The sequence below is a fragment of the Haliaeetus leucocephalus genome, unplaced genomic scaffold (genome assembly GCF_000737465.1).
Source record: "Haliaeetus leucocephalus isolate CR32 unplaced genomic scaffold, Haliaeetus_leucocephalus-4.0 Scaffold773, whole genome shotgun sequence".
Classification (NCBI taxonomy): Eukaryota; Metazoa; Chordata; class Aves; order Accipitriformes; family Accipitridae; genus Haliaeetus; species Haliaeetus leucocephalus.
Window position 1 is genome coordinate 249,352 of NW_010973209.1, and position 16,547 is coordinate 265,898.

A 16,547-nucleotide genomic window follows, 5' to 3' on the forward strand; every position below is an offset into this window, starting at 1 on the left:
GCCCGCCAAAACCCCCCCGCGGCGGTACGGGGAGGGGGGCCAGCCGGTCGAGCGACACCCCCGCCGCCCAATGGCGCCGCCGCGAAGGGCGGGCCTCGGGGGAGGGCTGTTTAAACGCCGGCGACGGTTAGCGGCCGGTAACGGTCGCGGACGGGAGGACGGGAACAGCCGGGCCCTGTCAGGTACCGGGGGGTCAGGCCGAGGATGGAGGGTGGGCCCTGGCTGCCTCAGCCCAGGACAGCCTCAGCATTCCCCATCCCCGTCCGTCCATCCCCCCGCCAAGGCCCACAGCGAGGTGAGCGGCTCTGAGGGGGCTGAGGCTACACCCCCCACCCTACCCCATCCTCTCCCAGGCCAGGACACAGCAGCACTCCACAAGATTTCTTGAAATTTATAAAAATAGCACTGGAAAACTCCTTTTTTTTTAAAACTTTTTTTTTTCCCCCCCAATTAAAAAAAAAAACCAAACGAAAGCAGCAAGCCGCCCTCCTCCCGCTGAGGTGACCAGTCACCATCACTCGAGGTCTACACAGACCCGCTTGGGCGGCTGCTCTGTGGCACGGCCGCTCCCTGGGGCATCGCTGCAGTGGCTCCTCTTGGTCTCGGGGGGCTGCTCGTCTCTGTCCCCCCCCACCTCCAGGCCCCAGGGGGTTGTGATGCGACCCCTCCGCACAAAGTGGCGGATGCGGGCCTCCAGCCCCTCGCACTTGGGGCGGGCCAGTAAAGGTTTGTAGGTGCGGGCTTTGACGCCTTCCATGAAGCCACTGACCTGGCTGCGGAGCGGAGGCTTCATATCTCCCCAGAGGATGGGTGTGCTGTTCCCCGGGCCTGCAATGGAATTGAAAAAATACCAGTAGTTTCTGAGCAATCTATTTAAATACCCCTTTTGGTTTTTGTTTGTTTGTTTTTTTAAACCAGTTACCCCCATCCCTCTGTAATTCCAAGGTATTGCGACAAAACCATCCCTTACTTTTTCCAGTAGCCATGGAAGCAGCATCTAACCCTCCTAACATGTTACGTAGCACTTGAGTTTTGACTGCGTGGTTGGCCCAGAGCTGCTGTAGGTGGGTAACGTTGAACTCCTGCACTTCTCGGTCGTAGAGCCACTGAAGGTTTTCGAACTCGCAGTCATACAGGACGAGGGGAAACTCGACGGCCATGCTAGGGAAGAAGAGAGAAGGCGTTACTTGTCACCATCTGGGGGGAACGCTGTGACAAAAAAGGCTCGTGCAACAGCACATCAGCCTGTCCTTTCTGCCAAAAACAGCCCTGTCTTTTTCAGAACTCCTTTTTCTGCTAAGAACTGAATTAGTTTTAACCAAATACCAAGGGCTAAAGCCATCAAAAGTTTGTCCAAGAGCAAGAAAAACGAGATCCTTTTGGATGCCTCCCAGTGAGGCCACTGGCAGCTTGCTTCCCTATTGTGAGAGACTGCTTCACAGTCTGGCAGAGAAGCAGCTCGCCAGCGGCACTTCACGCGCAGCCATCGCTTTGGAGAATCAGCCCAGGAGGTTTTGCTGAGCTCTCTGTACCTGTACTGCGGTTTTTGGGGGTTCTTCTCTACATCCAGCAGCTCGTTGATGATCTCTGGGCTCTCCATCTTCTGGCCAATGAGGAAGAGGATTGCCATCATGCAGCGGACTTGGTGGTAGAGGAATGCCTGTCCCGTCACTTCAAATTGGCACAGACAGAAGGGATCCTGCGGCCCAGTTTCTCCTCCTCTCTCCACCCACGTCACTCCAGCGCTGAGGATCGTTCTCTGGAAGTTGACCACCCCGTTGGCGACGTCCATTTTACACAGGTTACGGAAATCGTGGGTCCCCACGTACCTCTGGGCTGCGGCATGCATGAGGGCCACATCCAGGTCGGCACAGGGGAAGAAGTAGCGGTAGGTCCTCTTGAGGCAGCTGAACCGGGCGCTGAAGTCGGGCTCCACAGGGGCCCAGGCCAGCACCCGGATGTCAGGCGGGAGCACCCTGTTCAGAATATGGGTGTAACGGAGCTCCTCCTCCCCCTCGCTTCTGCCTTCCGAGTCACCCTCGTGGCCGTTTAGCTTCTTCCCCTCCGACAGGTTTGAGCGGAGATCTAGGGAAATCACCTGCAAAATGAGGAAAGCCAGGATTAGATTGCAGATGGGCATATTTGGCGTGCCAAGCCAAGTCTTCCTACACCACTGTGAAATAAATTCAGGATCTCCTACAGATGAAGGTGTCTTAAATCAGGCGATCTTACCACCCCTTCCTGCGGGTAAAGCTGCAAGTGCCTCTGCTAAGGTTCCTAGCAGATGCTACGGATTCCTTTAATAAAACAGAGAAAGTTGCAGACTGCCTACGTAGCATGGTCTCGAAACGGCTTCAACTTTAGTCACTGTTTTTAGGATATAATGTGCTTTTTTTTTTTTTTTTTTTGGTGCTGGGGGTGATGACTTGAACACAGTAACAGCCTGGCTGTCTGAGAAACCTGATGTGGGAACGAGTTAATTAACGCCACAGGTGCCTGCGCACTTTAAATGGCACAAGAAAAGGCGGCCTGTGCCCTTATTTTGTGTGGCTCGCCTTGTGAAGGAGAGCAGACAGCCCATCTGAGCCAAAACCACCCCGGCGAGGCAAAAGCTAAGCCAGCTCCCCTTCCTGAGCCAGGAGGGAAGGAGAGACAGGCCCGGCAGCGAAGCCACCACAGCACAGGAAGGGCTGAGCTTTCCCCAGCACCTCGGCCAGCCCAATGGCTCCGTGCCCACCAAGCGGGCCGGCTCCCACTCCCACGCTCCCTTCTGCTAGCTGCGACTCCCCTCAGACCCTTCTGCGCAAGAATTCAGCTGCCTGGCGCTGCAAGAAGCTATCCGATTCTTGGATTATTTTTTATTTTATTTTTTGTGGGGTTAGGGAGTTAAATCAGCTGAGAGGGCTCTGCCAAGGAAAGGGCATCTCGCCTTTTTTTGGCAGCGCTGAGCTATTGGGGAAGCCGCAGCCTAAAATGCATTTTATCCTCTCAAAACAGGCCCCTGGAAAAAAAAAGTAGCAGTGATATGGAAAAAACCTACCACTAATATGGGAAAAAACTTAGCACTAATAAACACTTTGTGGGTCTAAAATCCTCATTCCACATGCAGAAAGCCTTCACCAAGGCTCACTTTCAGATTTAAAAGCTGTCAGCTTTTAAACAATGAATCCAACCTGTGCTGTCTGGGCTTGTCGCTGTGGGAACTCCATCCCACACAGGAGCCCCGAAATCCAGGAAAGCCTGGGGGGTGGGATCCTGACCTGTCCAAAGGCGCTGACTCCTTTGTCCGTCCGCCCGCAGCGGTGGTAGTTGGAGGTCTGTCTGTCATCGACCAGCCGTGTCTTCTTCAGGGCTTCAAACAGTTTCTCTTCGATGGTGTTGCTGGTGTTCTCCTGGCTGGCAAACCCCTGGTAGCCCCAGCCCAGGTAGGCGATCTTCAGTGCCACGTGTCTGCGGCCGTAGGCGCTGAAATCGAACGGTCGTTGTTGGCGTTTCTTGGCTTTCCCGGGGGCCGAAGAAGCCCCTCTTCTCCCAGCACCCTCCTTGTCCTCTCGGAGCTTCTCCTGCAGCCGCTTCACCTCCTCTTCCAGCTCCTGTACCTTCCTCAGGAGTTGCTCCTGACCGGTAAATGTGCTCTCCTCGGCCATAGCCGCTGTCTCGGAGCCTTCACTAGTTGCTGGCAGCTCCTCGGGGTCTGCAGAGAAAGAAGGAAATTGGGGCATTTAGTGTTTTTACCTGACTTTTATTACACCTATAGGCTCGCTCTATGAAACAATTGTTACCAGTGGAATAATTCTTTTTTTTTTTTTTTTTTAACACCTTGGTGTTCCTAGCAGAGCATGGGAAGGGCCAAGGGGGCTTAGCTTAGACAGCTTCATCTTACTCAAGTCTCTTTTTTTGCACTTTTTTAATCACTCCTCTTCCCCCAGCCACTGCCGCACGATGGGATCTGCTCTGTCAGCCCAGGCGCGGCAGCAGCACGTTCCCAGCTAGCCTTTTGCTATCCGTGCGGAGCCGTCACAGAGCCCTTTCCATTTTCGCACCGCGCTCAGCCAGCATCAACACTTCAGACAGCCCGCTAATGGCTGCCATTCATCTCGCCGCACCATCTGCTCTAACATTTCGTAACAGCACGGTTCAAACTTGCCTTTTTTTTTTTTTTTTTCCTTCCAAACCCCCTTCGTGGCGTAAAGAGATCCCAAACCTGTGTCGTGAGTGGAAACCGTGGCCACGTCCCTTTTTGCTGCAGGTCTTGAGGTTTACTACAACCGGACTCGGCTACAACAGCCCAAAAGCACCTAAACATGCTGCACTGCGCCTTCTCCTCTATGGAAGTCAAACACCCTCTCAGATGTCCCTAGATTAAATCACGACTAGATACAGTGTTTTTAAAAGAAGAGGTACGCGGGGAAAATCATTAATACCTCTGCCTGGTGTTTGTCCGTCATCCTGTTAGTACTTTATGTGTCATGTAATTAATTTTAGCTTGCTTTTCAGGCAGGGGTTGCCTCAGGGGGGGCTTTGGGGCCTTATAGCTGCGTTGCCTTTCCATTTGCTGCAGGGAAAGAGCCTTCTGCTGGCGGCAGGACATTTAGCAGCGCAGCCAGGGCTCCCAGACCCCCGTCCGATTAACTGCAACCTAAATCAACACCCCTGAACCCCAGAAGTTGAGAGTTGGAGCCCCCTTTACGTCTTTGGCCAGCTCGAACGTGCTGCAAGAAATTAACTCTGTTTTTTGTTGATTTTTTTCCTTTTTTTTTTTTTCAGAATCCACCTGGTTTGGCAGAAATTATGGAGGGGATGACAAGACCGGACAGGTATAGGTGGGCCGCTCCGGATGATGAGGAGCAGCCGGTGGCCGTGCTGGCCCTGGGCCGGCTGTATGGCCAGCAAGGAGACAGCGAGGAGTGGGCACGTCCCCGTGATGATCCCTATGCCGAGAACTCCCTTGTTTTGGGGGGGCAGCTGTCCCTTCCTACGTTTTCGGAGGATCGGAGGGGAACCAGGAGGTTGGTAATGAAAAGGAAAGTGCTGAGGCACAGACCCGATGGCGGAGTGGAGGTCTCCGACGAGTCAGTGACCAGTGAGGTGGAGAGCGAGGCCGAGGTTTGGAGCCTGAGGCAGAAAACGCTTCAGCGAAGGACGAGTCCGGAGGACAGCATCTCCGAGGGGGAAATCGAGACGAGCAGCAGCTCCCTCGATGAATCCCCTCGCCGGTGGCCCCGTGGGGAGAGTCCCCCCTCCCTCCTTGGGGATTTGGGGAGCCGGAGCTCTCCCGCTTCTCAGTACGCCGCTGTGGTGGGACAACCCAAATCCTTCATTCCTCCGCGGTTCGAGCCGCTGGGACATAACCGTGGAAAAACCGACCCGGTGGCAAAATATTTTGAATATAAACGAGAATGGGAGAAATTTCGAATCCCAGGGGAGGATCGGCGACAAGAACTGCGCTGGGGCATCCGGGAGCAGATGCTCTGCCAGCCCGAACTCCCTGTCAAACCGCGGCGTCCCACTGTCCCCAATGCTTACACCGTCCCCACCGAGAAGAAGCGAGCGGCCTTGCGCTGGGAGGTGCGCTGGGACCTGGCCAACGGCCTCCTCCCCAGGAAAAACACCTCCTCCTAGTTTTCCCCTGCTTCTCCCGGCTCCGGCGTCCCGGGCGAGGATGAGGAGGGACGGGGTGTGAGCACTGAAAACTGGTGGCCGGCAGGAATCCTTGAGTATCGGGAGAGATGGGGAGGTAACGGCTTTTTTGGCATGGAACTGCCCGCGGACCGTTGTCCTCGGGAGGTGTTATCGATGGCGCCTTGGTGGCGCCTTCCTCTAATAAAGCGCGTGGAAAGATTCATTAAGGTTCTGCGGGTTAATTAGAGGCGCCTCTTAACAGCCCCCCCCTCCCTGCACCACCCGGCTGGGTTCCCCTTGCCTTATTTCACCTCGGTTTTTAAAATAAAGCGAGTTTTAGGACGAAGCGAAGAGAACATCGGTTTTCCAGCGGGGACTGAGGGGGCTCTCTGCCCCTCTCCCACCCCACGGGGGTGGGGGGGGGCTCTGTCCCCCCTTAGGGACCCCCCCCAAACTCCGTGGGGGGCAGCACTGGCACCCTACGGGGTCCCCGCTCCTCCCGCCCGCCGGCACACCCCCCACCCCCCCGGGCCAGCCCGGCCGTACCTGCGGGGCCGCTGCCGGGGCCGGGGCCGGTGACCCGGAAGCGCTCGCTCCGTCCGGGGCTGCCTCCGGAAGCGGCGGTCCGCCTGGCCGCCAGGGGGCGCTATGGCCCCGGCCCTTTCCTGCCTCCCGCCCCGAGCGCCCTTCCTGCCCGCAGCCGAGGCGGGTGTCATGGCCGAGGCGGGGGACAGCAGCGGCCGGCGGGAACGGGTAGGGACCGGGCCGGGCCTTCCCCCGCTCCCCGGGGACTTCTCCCGTCCCCTTCCCGCCGTAACGGCCGCCTCTCCTTCCGCAGCTCCCCGGGCTGTACCTCCCGCCGCGCCGCCGGGGTAAGGGGAGGCCTCGGCCCCCGCCTGAGGGAGAGGCCCCGGCCCGGGCCTGGGCCTCAAACCGCCTCACGTACCCCCGGCCTTGTTTGTCCTTCCTCAGCAGGCGGCGGCGATGAGGAGGAGGAGGCAGACAGAGGTGGGTCCTCGGGGCCTTGCCGTGAAGCAGGCGGGGGAAACTGAGGCAGGGAGTGGGGCAGTTGGGTGCGGGGGGGGTTCCACGGCGGGCCGCGCTCTCTGCTCCCTCGTTACCTACAGCTCTTGGCGGCGTAGAGGGTCCCTACGAGAGGGGGTGGCCGGAGACCTCTTTATCGGCGGGAAGGGGGAGAGACTTTTTGTAAGACGGTATCTTTTTTAAGGAGTTTCTGCCTCTTCCAGTGGACTCGGCGGAAACCTCCCTGCTGAACAAGCTGATCCGCACATCCCTGGTGGAGTCTAGCCACCGAGTGGAGATCCTGCAGCAGGACCCCAGCTCCCCGCTCTTCTCCGTCAAAACCTTCGAAGAGCTGCCCCTGTGAGTCACTGGCGGGCCAGCAGAGCAGGAGAGCTGCCGTCGTTTGTCAAAAGGGCCCTTTTTGATGCTTTTTTTTTTTTTTAACAGGAAGAAGGAGCTCTTGCAGGGGATTTACATGATGGGCTTCAACAGACCGTCCAAAATCCAGGAGACGGCTCTGCCCATCATGCTGGCGTATCCGTGAGTAGTTAACGCCAGGCGGGTGAGCCCCGGCTCCCTCGAGGCATCCCTGGCGCCGGGACGCCAATCCGGGGACCCTTGCATGCCGCTAAGCAGCCTTTGCCTTGCAGGCCCCAAAATCTGATTGCCCAGAGCCAGTCAGGGACAGGGAAAACCGCAGCTTTTGTCTTGGCGATGTTGAGCAGAGTTAATGCCGCTGAGAAATACCCGCAGGTAATGCAGGAAAGGGAAAGCTGATGCAGGAGGGGTTTTCCCAAGCCCTCGAGACGCTGCCTGGGGGCAGAGCTCTGGGTTTTTTTACCTGTCTCTGAATGATTTTTATCCGCTGGAGGGGGATGAAAAACCCCCAGGTGCCGTCGCAGCAGCAGGTAGGACAGAAAGCATGTTGCCCGCTAAATGGAGGTACTTCTGCTTCCTAGTGGCAGATTAAGCCAGGCTTTAGCTATCCTGGAATTTAAAGTGTGAAAAGCAACTGCAGAGGCTACTGGTTTTCTGGTGCCTTAAATGCCCCCACGAGCCCCAGTCACCTCTCTGCGTGCAGAATCAGCTTTGCGAGCTGGTTACTGCGGTTTGAAGTTGCTCGTCTCAGGCGCACGAGGTGATTTAAGCCATCGCTTTAAAGCTGGGTGCAGAAACGAACCGCACCATGCTTCAGGAGGGAAATTTCCCCCTCAAAAACAGCTACAGCGACTTCTTTCTGCCTACCTCCCTCAAGCTGTGTCGCAGTGCCAGCTCTCTCACCTCCAAACGTGACTGACTGCCCCATCCCCCTGCGCTTTTGAGGGAGTTTAGTGGTGTGGGCTCTTCCTTCCGCCCCTTCGAAATACCTTGTCTGCCCGGTGTATCCCACCCCCGGGAGCGCCCTCAGCTTTTAGTCGAGGCGTTTCTTGTCTGACAGCTCTCTTATTTCCCTTCAAGTGCCTCTGCTTGGCTCCCACCTATGAGCTGGCCCTGCAGATCGGGCACGTGATCGAGAAGATTGGGCGGTTTTGCACCGACATCACGGTTATGTATGCTGTCCGAGGAAACCGAGGTGAGTCTGGTCCTGCCAAGCAGAGCTACTGGCACTGTAACGGGAGCGTTAAGTGAGTATAGGGATCCCCTTTTAGAGCCTTGAGCTACCAGGGGCCGCGCAGACCTCCGTGAAGGCCGATAAAATAGCGTCTGTATTCCCTTCTCCTGCTAAGGAGTCTTTTTCACAATCGCTGGCTGCTTCCAGGCTCCCCCCTTCCCACGTGGGGCTGGTTTCCACTGCACCAGGCTGTAGGGAAGCGTCGGCCCTGCCTGCAGTTTTCACCTCAAACTCCACTTTGCCATGACCCCCTCAAAAGGCCGGAATCTGAGATAACCGAGGGAAAAATGCGCTCGAGCAGCAGAAACACGTTGTGTTTGGAGGCGCTTGGATGCAATTCCCCCTCTGGCAGTTCTGCAGGGCACCACGCTGCAGGAGCAGATCGTCATCGGGACCCCAGGGACGATGCTGGACTGGTGTTTCAAACGGAGAGTCGTGGAGTTGAAGAAGATCAACTTGTTCGTGCTGGATGAGGCCGACATCATGATCGACACTCAGGGCCTCTCCTGTCAAAGCATTCGCATTCAGAGGTGAGTGTTCCTGATGGCTGGCATCCTGCTTCCCTGTTTTTTTCCCGTTTGCCTGGCTGCAAGGGAATCGGTCACCAAATGAGCTGAATCACCAGTGAAGGAGGGCATCCCTGTGATGTCAAAGGGGCTTGCTGCTGTGAGAATCGGCTTTTGCAATTCAGCAGGCTCTGACCTGCTTAATCCCAGGATCTGTCTTTCCATAAAACTGCATCCGTGAGACACACAGGACAACTCCTGTCTCGCTTACCTTTCTGTTGAGCCGTTACAGCCCTTGGATTGGGTTCCCTTTCTGTTGAAGGCGACACAACAAAATTAGCTCTTTTTTTTTTTTTTTTTTTTTTTTTTTTAATTCTGACACATACATCTGGGCACAAGGCCGCTCTCCTGGCCTGACAAGTCCTTTTTCTCCGCATCAGGGCTTTACCCAAGGGCTGCCAGATGCTGCTGTTCTCGGCCACCTTCAAGGAAACTGTGCGGGCGTTCGCCATGCAAATCGTTTCCAACCCCATCATGATAAAGCTGCGCGAAGAAGAGCTCACCCTGAGCAACATCAGGCAGTACTTCTTCGTGTGCAGGAGCTGGGAGGAGAAGTACAGAGCCCTCTGCAACATCTACGGCAGCATCACCATTGGCCAGGCTATGATCTTCTGCCAGGTAAAGCACCTCAGCCTGCCTGGGGAGATGGACACATTTGCAGTCAGCGATAAGAGAAACGATTCACTTTTACCATATGGATGTGGGGGGCTCCTCCCAAGACCCTCAAAATCAAGGAGCGGACCCCAGGGAGGGGTGGGGAACACGTTGCCAGCATTCAAAGGACAGCCCTGTGGCAGAGGCAGCCTTTAAAAGCGTCTCTCCTACCAGTTGGGACTGCCTTTGCTGGGCTCCCATGGTCACTGGCGCACGGAAAACACACTGTGTTTCCTTGCCCTTTGCGCTGGGTGTCCTGATAGAGGCTTCTTGCTCCTCTGCATCATTTTTGCCTTCTTTCGAGGTGTTAAAAAGTGTCGGGAGCTCCTTTAAAAGGAGCAAGGGACCCGGGAAGTTGAGGGGGAAAATATCGGTGAGCGGAGCGACAGCGGGAGCTGCTACGAAACCTCTGCCTGCCTCTCCCCACGCGTCCAGACTCGGAGGAGCGCGGACTGGCTGGCGGTGGAGATGAGCCAGGACGGGCATCAGGTGGCCATCCTGACGGCAGAGCTGACGGTAGCCCAACGGGCCGATGTCATCCAGCGCTTTCGCGACGGGAAGGAGAAGGTCCTCATCGCCACCAACGTCTGCGCCAGAGGTAGCCCCGGAAAACCCAAAGCCCCCTCGCCTTTCTGATGGCGTGAAATGCGCTTTGGGGGTCTCTGCTGCTGCTGGTGGTAGCGTGGGCTCAAGCAGCGGATCCTCCCCGACCTGCAGGGCAAGGTGATCTCTTTCTGCAGCCCCTTCTTTCTTCCCTTTTTCAGGGATTGACGTCCAGCAGGTCACCATCGTGGTGAACTTCAGCCTCCCCACCAATCAGAGGAGCGAGCCGGATTTCGAGACCTACCTCCACCGCATAGGGCGAACGGGACGCTTCGGCAAGAGGGGAGTTGCCTTCAGCATGGTGGAAAGCCAGAATGTGGGGCTTGTGCAGATGATAGAGGAGCATTTCCGTGAGTATCCGCGTGTCTCCTTCTCTCCAGGGGGGTGGGTTTGGGACAGGTGATCCCCCTCTGGCTCGTTTTCCATCTGCAAATGGACCTTATTGGGCTGCTCTTCTTCCTGGGGCCCATCCCACTCAGTGCAAGTGACAGCTGCAGCTTTCCTTTCAGCCCCCTCACCCTTTTAGGGTTGGTTTTTTGGTTTTTTTTTAATCCCAGCAGCCAAATTTTCAGAGAAACAGCCTAGGAGGTTGTGTGTGACCTGCAAGGGATGCTACAAGCACTCAGGATGCCTCAGCACCTCTTCTTTTTTCCCCTCCTTCAGGCATTTGATCTGCCTTTACCCTGCAAATCCCTGTCCCGGGGGAGCTGGTGCCCTGGTTTAGCTCAGCCCTGGCTGCAGGAGAGAAGCCGGCAGCTGAAATGGCGCAGGTCTTCCCTGAGCACAAATCAATCGTCACTTGTAAACATCGAGGGTTTTTCACGGGATTTGCAAGATGCCGTGGCTGCAGCTGTGGCTTTTAAAATCCCGGTGCCTGTTTTCCCCATGATTTTTAGGGAAAAGAAAGTTATCAAAACCTTTTGGCTTGCAGAAAAACACCTCCCTTCCTCAGCTTCATCCTCAGAGCTGCTCAACTGTCTTGGCAGCTTGCCCTTTTAAATTTAAACACCAAACGAGCCCGCGGCAGACACCTGGCAGAGAAGACATGAGCCAGATATTCTGGCAAAGATTTTTTTTTTTTTCCCCTGAGCAGCAGAAGCGTTGGGCAACTGTGATGAGCAGGAGGTGGATGAGTCCCAACCACGGCCACGGCCAGAATTAGCCAAAGGAGCCCAGTGTGGGATTTCCAAGGGCTGAAAATCTGAGCGGATGAACTCCTAGTGAACTGACTTTTCCTTTTAACACCATGACATTGCAACTTGAGGGCCGGGGCTGCCAGAGGAGGATAATGGACCTTCCCCCTCCCGCATCGCTTTGGAAGTGGGAACAGAAAGTGGAAGCACATTTGAAAAACCTAACCTGCCTCACTGCTGCTGCTTTACACTGTGCTTGAAGGTCACGGACTGGGAATAAATACTAGGCCGAGCATTTCGGGGAGCTTTGCAGCCTGTGCGTGTGTGTGCAAGCAGTGCGAACACCAGCTTGTGGGGTGACTGGGCTCTCTTTTCACCCTGGTTGCACCAAGCACTGACAATTGGTTTTTTTTTCCTTCCTACAGAGACCAAGATCAAGCAGCTGGACCCGGATGACATGGATGAGCTTGAGAAGCTTGAAAACTGAGTGAGGAGTGGGGATTTGCTCCCCCAGATCTGAGTTTTGGTTCAAAACGGAAGGAAAAGTTACAGGGGAAAAGCTCCCAGTTCTCTTACAGCTTCCTAAAGCTGTTTGGTTTTGTTGTGACATTTTAGGAGAAGGCTGGGGGAGAACCCTCAGACCCAGCAGTTGTTGTCCCTGTTTTGTTCCTGGTTATCTCTCCGAGGTTTTCACAGCCATGACTTTGCGGGGCTTGAGGAATCCCCCGAGGGCCTTAATGAAGGGTAACACTCCTCAAAAACAGGTCTAGGGGCACGTGGAGGGGTCAGAAAACAGGTAAAAAATCTGGTAACTGGCCAAAAAAATCCGCTGCTCATCTCCAGGCAGTGTGTGGTGTTTCTCAGAAAAACCTTTAATAAAAAAAAAAGTCAGGAGAAAGGAGTGAGTTATAAAAAATAAGAACCCAGTCTCGCTAGATGGCAGCATGAATCCGCTGCTGCTCTCCCCAGTCCTGCTGGGACCCGGGATGGCAGCATTTGGGGTCATGGCAGTGGTGGTGGGAGAGGGGTTGGACCCCTCTCGGTGACTGTTGCCAGCCCCGGGGTGTGTTTGTTCCCAAAGGGTTTGTCCCTTCGCTGTCGCCAAGCTGATCTCTCACAAAATGGAATTATTTATAATTCTGAGGGTGGTGTCACTCTTCCTCTGCCAAAGTCACTTGGAATTTATTGCTTTTTTGCATAGAACAGTTTTTATTAGGTCAAAGTGCCGACAATGGTGTCATTTGCTGGATCTGCCAGCACCATGCCGCTCCCCTCTCTTCAGCTTTCCAAATTTCTTTCCAAACCCCATCTCTACAGGTGTTGCCAGATTCCTCCCCCCCCCCAATGCTGGCTGGAACAAGGCAGGCTTTAAAGCCTTCCCCCACAGCCCCTGGGCCTCATTCTGCACCCCTGGGCCAGAAAATCTTTATATTCAGGAGTCTTTATATTGTTTTGGTTATATTTTTTTACCAGTGCCCCAAGCTGCTTCCCTGCCCTGATGAAGGTCCTGCATCCCGGCAGGGGTACCCCGGCCCTGGGGCTGTGGTGTGAATGTCCTCCCTGGGAAAGACGCTGGCCCACAGAAAATAAAAGCAACAAAGATTTGGAGATAATTTTGTGCAAATGCCCCATTTTGAGGGGAATTCCAGCTGCCGGGCTGTGTCCTGCCACCCTCCCAAGCTTGATTTGCTCCAGACAAGGCCCTTGGTGGATACTGGCTTTGGGGATGGGATGCAGTGTACTCCTGTGTCCCCCCCTTACCATAAGCACCCCAAAAGCCTCCCACTGGGGTGCACCAGCCCCCCCCACCCCCTCCCTGGCATTGTGTTACAGCGTTGCCACCCCCCCCATGAATGTTTGATGGGCTGGTGCGCTGCGGAGAGCGGGAGATGAAATATCAAACCCCGCTTGCTGCCGAGTGCCCAGCTTCCCCCAGCTCCAAAACCCCGTGTTTTCAGTTGGCGGGGGGGGGTTGTTGGCAGCATATTTTCCTCTCTTTTAGCCAAAAAAGGGGGGGGTTAACAGGAATAAATTTCCCCTGCTTGGAGGAGGCGTGGGGGGGAGGAGGTGATGTTGCCACTCTTGCAATGAGCACGCCCGGCCTCAGCCCTGAGATTGCAGGGGCTGAGGCAGGCAGTGGCATCAGGTTCTCCTCCCTGCCCACGTGCAGGCAGGTTTATAAATAATTAACGGTTAATCAGGACCGGGCCTAATTACCCAGGGGTAACCGGAGAGGAGGTCGGGCTGGAGAGCGCAGCCCTGCTTCGGCGTCCTGCCGCGGGGCTCGGTGCAGGACATGGCACCATGGAGCGCGGCCGGGCATTGCTGCTGTGTTGGAGGGGGCCCTGGATCCTCTGCCTGCTGCCGGCGCTGGTGGGGGGTGAGCAGAGACCTCAGCCATCCTCCTCCTCCTCCCCCCCCCCCCCCAAATTTTCCCGGGAAGGGGGGAGCAAGCAGAGACCTGACCAATTCCCCACACCTCTTGGCCAGGTCAACCGCTGGCAGCCGGGGAGGTGGCTTACAAGGAGCAGACAGTGACAGGGGTACGGGGCCGGGCCGTGGAGCTGAGCTGCGGGCCGGCAGCGGCATCGGCAGTGCCGGCGGTGGTCTTCTGGAGTTTCACGGGCTCGGGACCACCGAGGGCCGTGGCGGTGGGCTCGGGCGGGGAGGTGGCGGTGGCCCCCGGCGCAGGAACGCTGGGCCGGGTGACCCTGCGCAACGGGACGCTGGAGCTGCGGGAGCTGCGGGCAGCCGCCCAGGGCCGCTTCCTCTGCCAGGGGCTCTTCCCGGAGCGGGGACGGCTCCGTGTCGGCTACGCCGCCATCCTCCTGCGCGTCCTGGGTAAGCCGCCGGCCGGCCAGCCTTGCCGTGAAGCGTCCCCTCGCCCACTAGCCAAATAGAGTCTTCCACTGGCCGACGTGGCACGCTACTGGCCAACAAAGGGCCCCGCTGGTCAACGAAGCGTGCCGCTAGCCAGCGTAGAGCTCTACTAGCCCGAGGTAGTGGCCCACTAGCCACCGAAGGGCCCCACCAGTCAATAAAGCATGCCACTAGCGAACATAGAGCCCCGCTAGCCCAATGTAGCACCCCAGTAGGCAGCAAAGCACCCCACTACTCAATATAGCAGCCCACTGGCCATTCCCATCTCCTTGCCGTGGCCAACCCATCAGCCCATAACTGGTTCCATTTGCCCATACCTGGCTGCTCCAGCTAGTCCCCAGGCCCACAGCCAGGACGCTCCCCTCACTAGCCTGTAGATGTTCTCGCTAGCCATCCCACTAGCTGCTATAGCACCTTGATAGCCAATAAATCATCTGGGCTAGCAAGGTCACCCCCAGGTGGGACAGGAGGGATCTGGGGGGGTCCCAGCAGGACGGGGGGAAGGGGCCGGCAGCTTCGGGGGGCCGCTGACAGCCAGGTGCCCCCAGTGCCCGTTTCCAAGCCCTTCGTGCGGCCGACGGCAGCGGTGGCGCCGGAGGGGGCGGCGGTGGCCCTGACGTGCGCCGTACGGGAGGGAACGGAGCCGCTGAGCTTCTCCTGGCAGCACCGGGAGCCCCGGGGGGGTCCCTCAGCGTCCCCCGCAGGGCTGGGGGGCTCTGGGGCAGAGCTGCGCCTGACGCCCGCCAACCGCAGCCACGCCGGCTGGTACGCCTGCACCGTGCACAACGAGGTCAACAACAATACCAGCGAGCCCGTCTACCTGGACATCGTCTGTGAGTGCTCTGGAGCTTGGGCCCACCTTGCCGGGGCGGGGAGGGGGGCTGCCCCAAGGTGGGGGGCCTCGGGCACCAACTGTGGGAGCATCCTCAGGGCTGGAGATGCCACCATGGTATGTCCATCGCTACCACGGTACATCCGTGGCCACCATGAGGCCTCTGTGGCCATCATGGTACAGCCATGGCCAACAGGCATGATGCCTCCACGGCCACCGTGCCATGTCCGTGGCCACCATGTGCCTGCCACGCGCCAAGGTGTGTCTACGGCCACTGTGCACCATGGCACATCCACGGCCACCAAGCACTGCGCCACTATGGTGCGTCCATGGCCACCATATACCTTGCTACTGTGGCACATCCATGGCCACCAAGCACCATGCCACCAAGGTGCCTCCGCAGCCACCATGGTGTGTTCACAACCACCATCGCGCACCCTTTCTAAGGAGGCTTCACAGCCTAGTTTCCCACCAGCAGGAAGACACTTCGGGGAGGGCTACGTCCCCTCTGTAGGGACATCCTGGTGGCTAAGGGTCTCCGTGTCACCGCAGACGGCCCCGATGAGCCGGCCATCAGCATGGAGCCCTTCTCCCCCGAGCAGGGGGGCTTCTCGGCGGGCGAGCGGGAGGACGTGGTGCTGAGCTGCCTGGCTCCCTCCAACCCCCCCAGCCGCTACGTCTGGCTCCACAACGGTTCCCAGGTCCACACCGGCCAGACCTACGTCATCACCGCCATCGCCCGAGCCCAGGCGGGCACCTACACCTGCCTGGCCGAAAACACCCACCTCCATACCCGCACTCAGGCCACCATCATCCTCACTGTCTACTGTAAGTAATCCCCAGGGCAGGGGGGGTGGCCTGGTGTGTCCCCCCCCCAGGGCGAGGTGGACCAATGTGGCTCCCCGGTGAGGACACAGGTGCGAGGGGCAATTTGGGCACAGAGCGGGGGGACCCCCTCCCACCCTACCCCAGCGCTGATGGTCTCCTGCAGATCCACCAGCCGGGAGCCCCAGCTGCTCTGTCCTAGCCACCGGTGACCTGCGGGACGTGGCCCTGCGGTGCCGTTGGCTGGGGGGCTTCCCCCCAGCACGGCTGCGCTGGGTGGGCCCCCAGGAGGAGGAGGAGGAAGAGGGGGTGATGGGGAGCAGTTTTTCTATGGCCACCAGCATCCAGCCAGGGGCGGCCACCAAGAACGGCAGCTCCTTCTCCTGCCTGGCCTCCCACCCCGCGCTGCCGCACGGGGCTGCCTGCGGGACCACCCTCTGTGAGTGCGGACGGGTCCCCCTCCACCCTCCCCCAAAAATCCTGACACCCGCCCCCCTGCCTTGGCACAGCGGAGCCGCGGTGACCCCTATGGCATGACCAAGCCATGGGATGGGCACCCCAAGGCGATGCTGCCTTGGCTGGGACCTCCAACAACCTCAGTTTGCTCCAGAACAGGGGTCCCCACGGCACAGCCGGGGTGCAAAGCAGGGGGTGTCTCCTTTTGTGGGGGGGAGAACGCTTCGGCACAGCATCACAGTACCCCACCCTGACGCCTCTCCATCCCGCAGGGGTCCCGGCCGGCGGCCCCTCCTGCGCGGCAGCGGCCACCAAGGGCGATGAGTACGTGATGCTGCGGT

General features: G+C 57.7%; 2 protein-coding genes across 8 annotated transcripts; one reads left to right on the forward strand and one right to left on the reverse strand.

Moving 5' to 3' along the window:
• Positions 1 to 514: 514 nt before the first annotated feature.
• PUS3 (pseudouridylate synthase 3) lies at positions 515 to 6,216 on the reverse strand. The gene is made up of 5 exons (XM_010581475.1): positions 6,169 to 6,216; positions 3,261 to 3,694; positions 1,533 to 2,098; positions 971 to 1,161; positions 515 to 828 (listed from the first exon to the last, which is right to left on the reverse strand). The coding sequence occupies exons 2-5, from the start codon at positions 3,645 to 3,647 to the stop codon at positions 515 to 517; spliced, it is 1,458 nt and encodes a 485-aa protein (XP_010579777.1). The 5' UTR covers positions 3,648 to 3,694; positions 6,169 to 6,216.
• Positions 6,217 to 6,393: 177 nt separating this feature from the next.
• LOC104840433 (ATP-dependent RNA helicase DDX25-like) lies at positions 6,394 to 11,998 on the forward strand. 7 transcript variants are annotated; one of them, XR_775266.1, is made up of 11 exons: positions 6,394 to 6,494; positions 6,595 to 6,630; positions 6,870 to 7,005; positions 7,093 to 7,398; positions 8,104 to 8,218; positions 8,559 to 8,787; positions 9,204 to 9,441; positions 9,913 to 10,075; positions 10,242 to 10,430; positions 11,174 to 11,400; positions 11,639 to 11,708. XR_775266.1 is itself a non-coding variant. In XM_010581354.1 (10 exons), exons 3-10 carry the CDS (start codon positions 7,121 to 7,123, stop codon positions 11,698 to 11,700), a joined length of 1,113 nt encoding a protein of 370 aa, XP_010579656.1. In that variant the 5' UTR covers positions 6,394 to 6,630; positions 6,870 to 7,005; positions 7,093 to 7,120; the 3' UTR covers positions 11,701 to 11,998. The 7 variants fall into 7 exon arrangements, 3 of the variants coding, with proteins under 3 accessions (XP_010579656.1, XP_010579654.1, XP_010579655.1); XR_775265.1 differs by having other exon boundaries at positions 6,394 to 6,630; XM_010581354.1 differs by lacking the exon at positions 11,174 to 11,400 and having other exon boundaries at positions 6,394 to 6,630; positions 7,093 to 7,185; positions 7,296 to 7,398; positions 8,610 to 8,787; positions 11,639 to 11,998.
• The last annotated feature ends 4,549 nt before the right edge of the window (positions 11,999 to 16,547 follow it).

Excerpts from the sequence above, each read along its gene's own strand:
- LOC104840433 (XM_010581354.1), top strand. The coding sequence starts at position 7,121 with ATGATGGGCTTCAACAGACCGTCCAAAATCCAGGAGACGGCTCTGCCC. Across the intron at positions 10,076-10,241 it reads CACCAACGTCTGCGCCAGAG|GGATTGACGTCCAGCAGGTC; the intron begins GTAGCCCCGGAA and ends TCCCTTTTTCAG. Across the intron at positions 10,431-11,638 it reads GATGATAGAGGAGCATTTCC|AGACCAAGATCAAGCAGCTG; the intron begins GTGAGTATCCGC and ends TCCTTCCTACAG.
- PUS3 (XM_010581475.1), bottom strand. The coding sequence starts at position 3,647 with ATGGCCGAGGAGAGCACATTTACCGGTCAGGAGCAACTCCTGAGGAAG. Across the intron at positions 2,099-3,260 it reads GAGTCAGCGCCTTTGGACAG|GTGATTTCCCTAGATCTCCG; the intron begins GTCAGGATCCCA and ends CTCATTTTGCAG. Across the intron at positions 829-970 it reads TTCCATGGCTACTGGAAAAA|GCCCGGGGAACAGCACACCC; the intron begins GTAAGGGATGGT and ends ATTCCATTGCAG.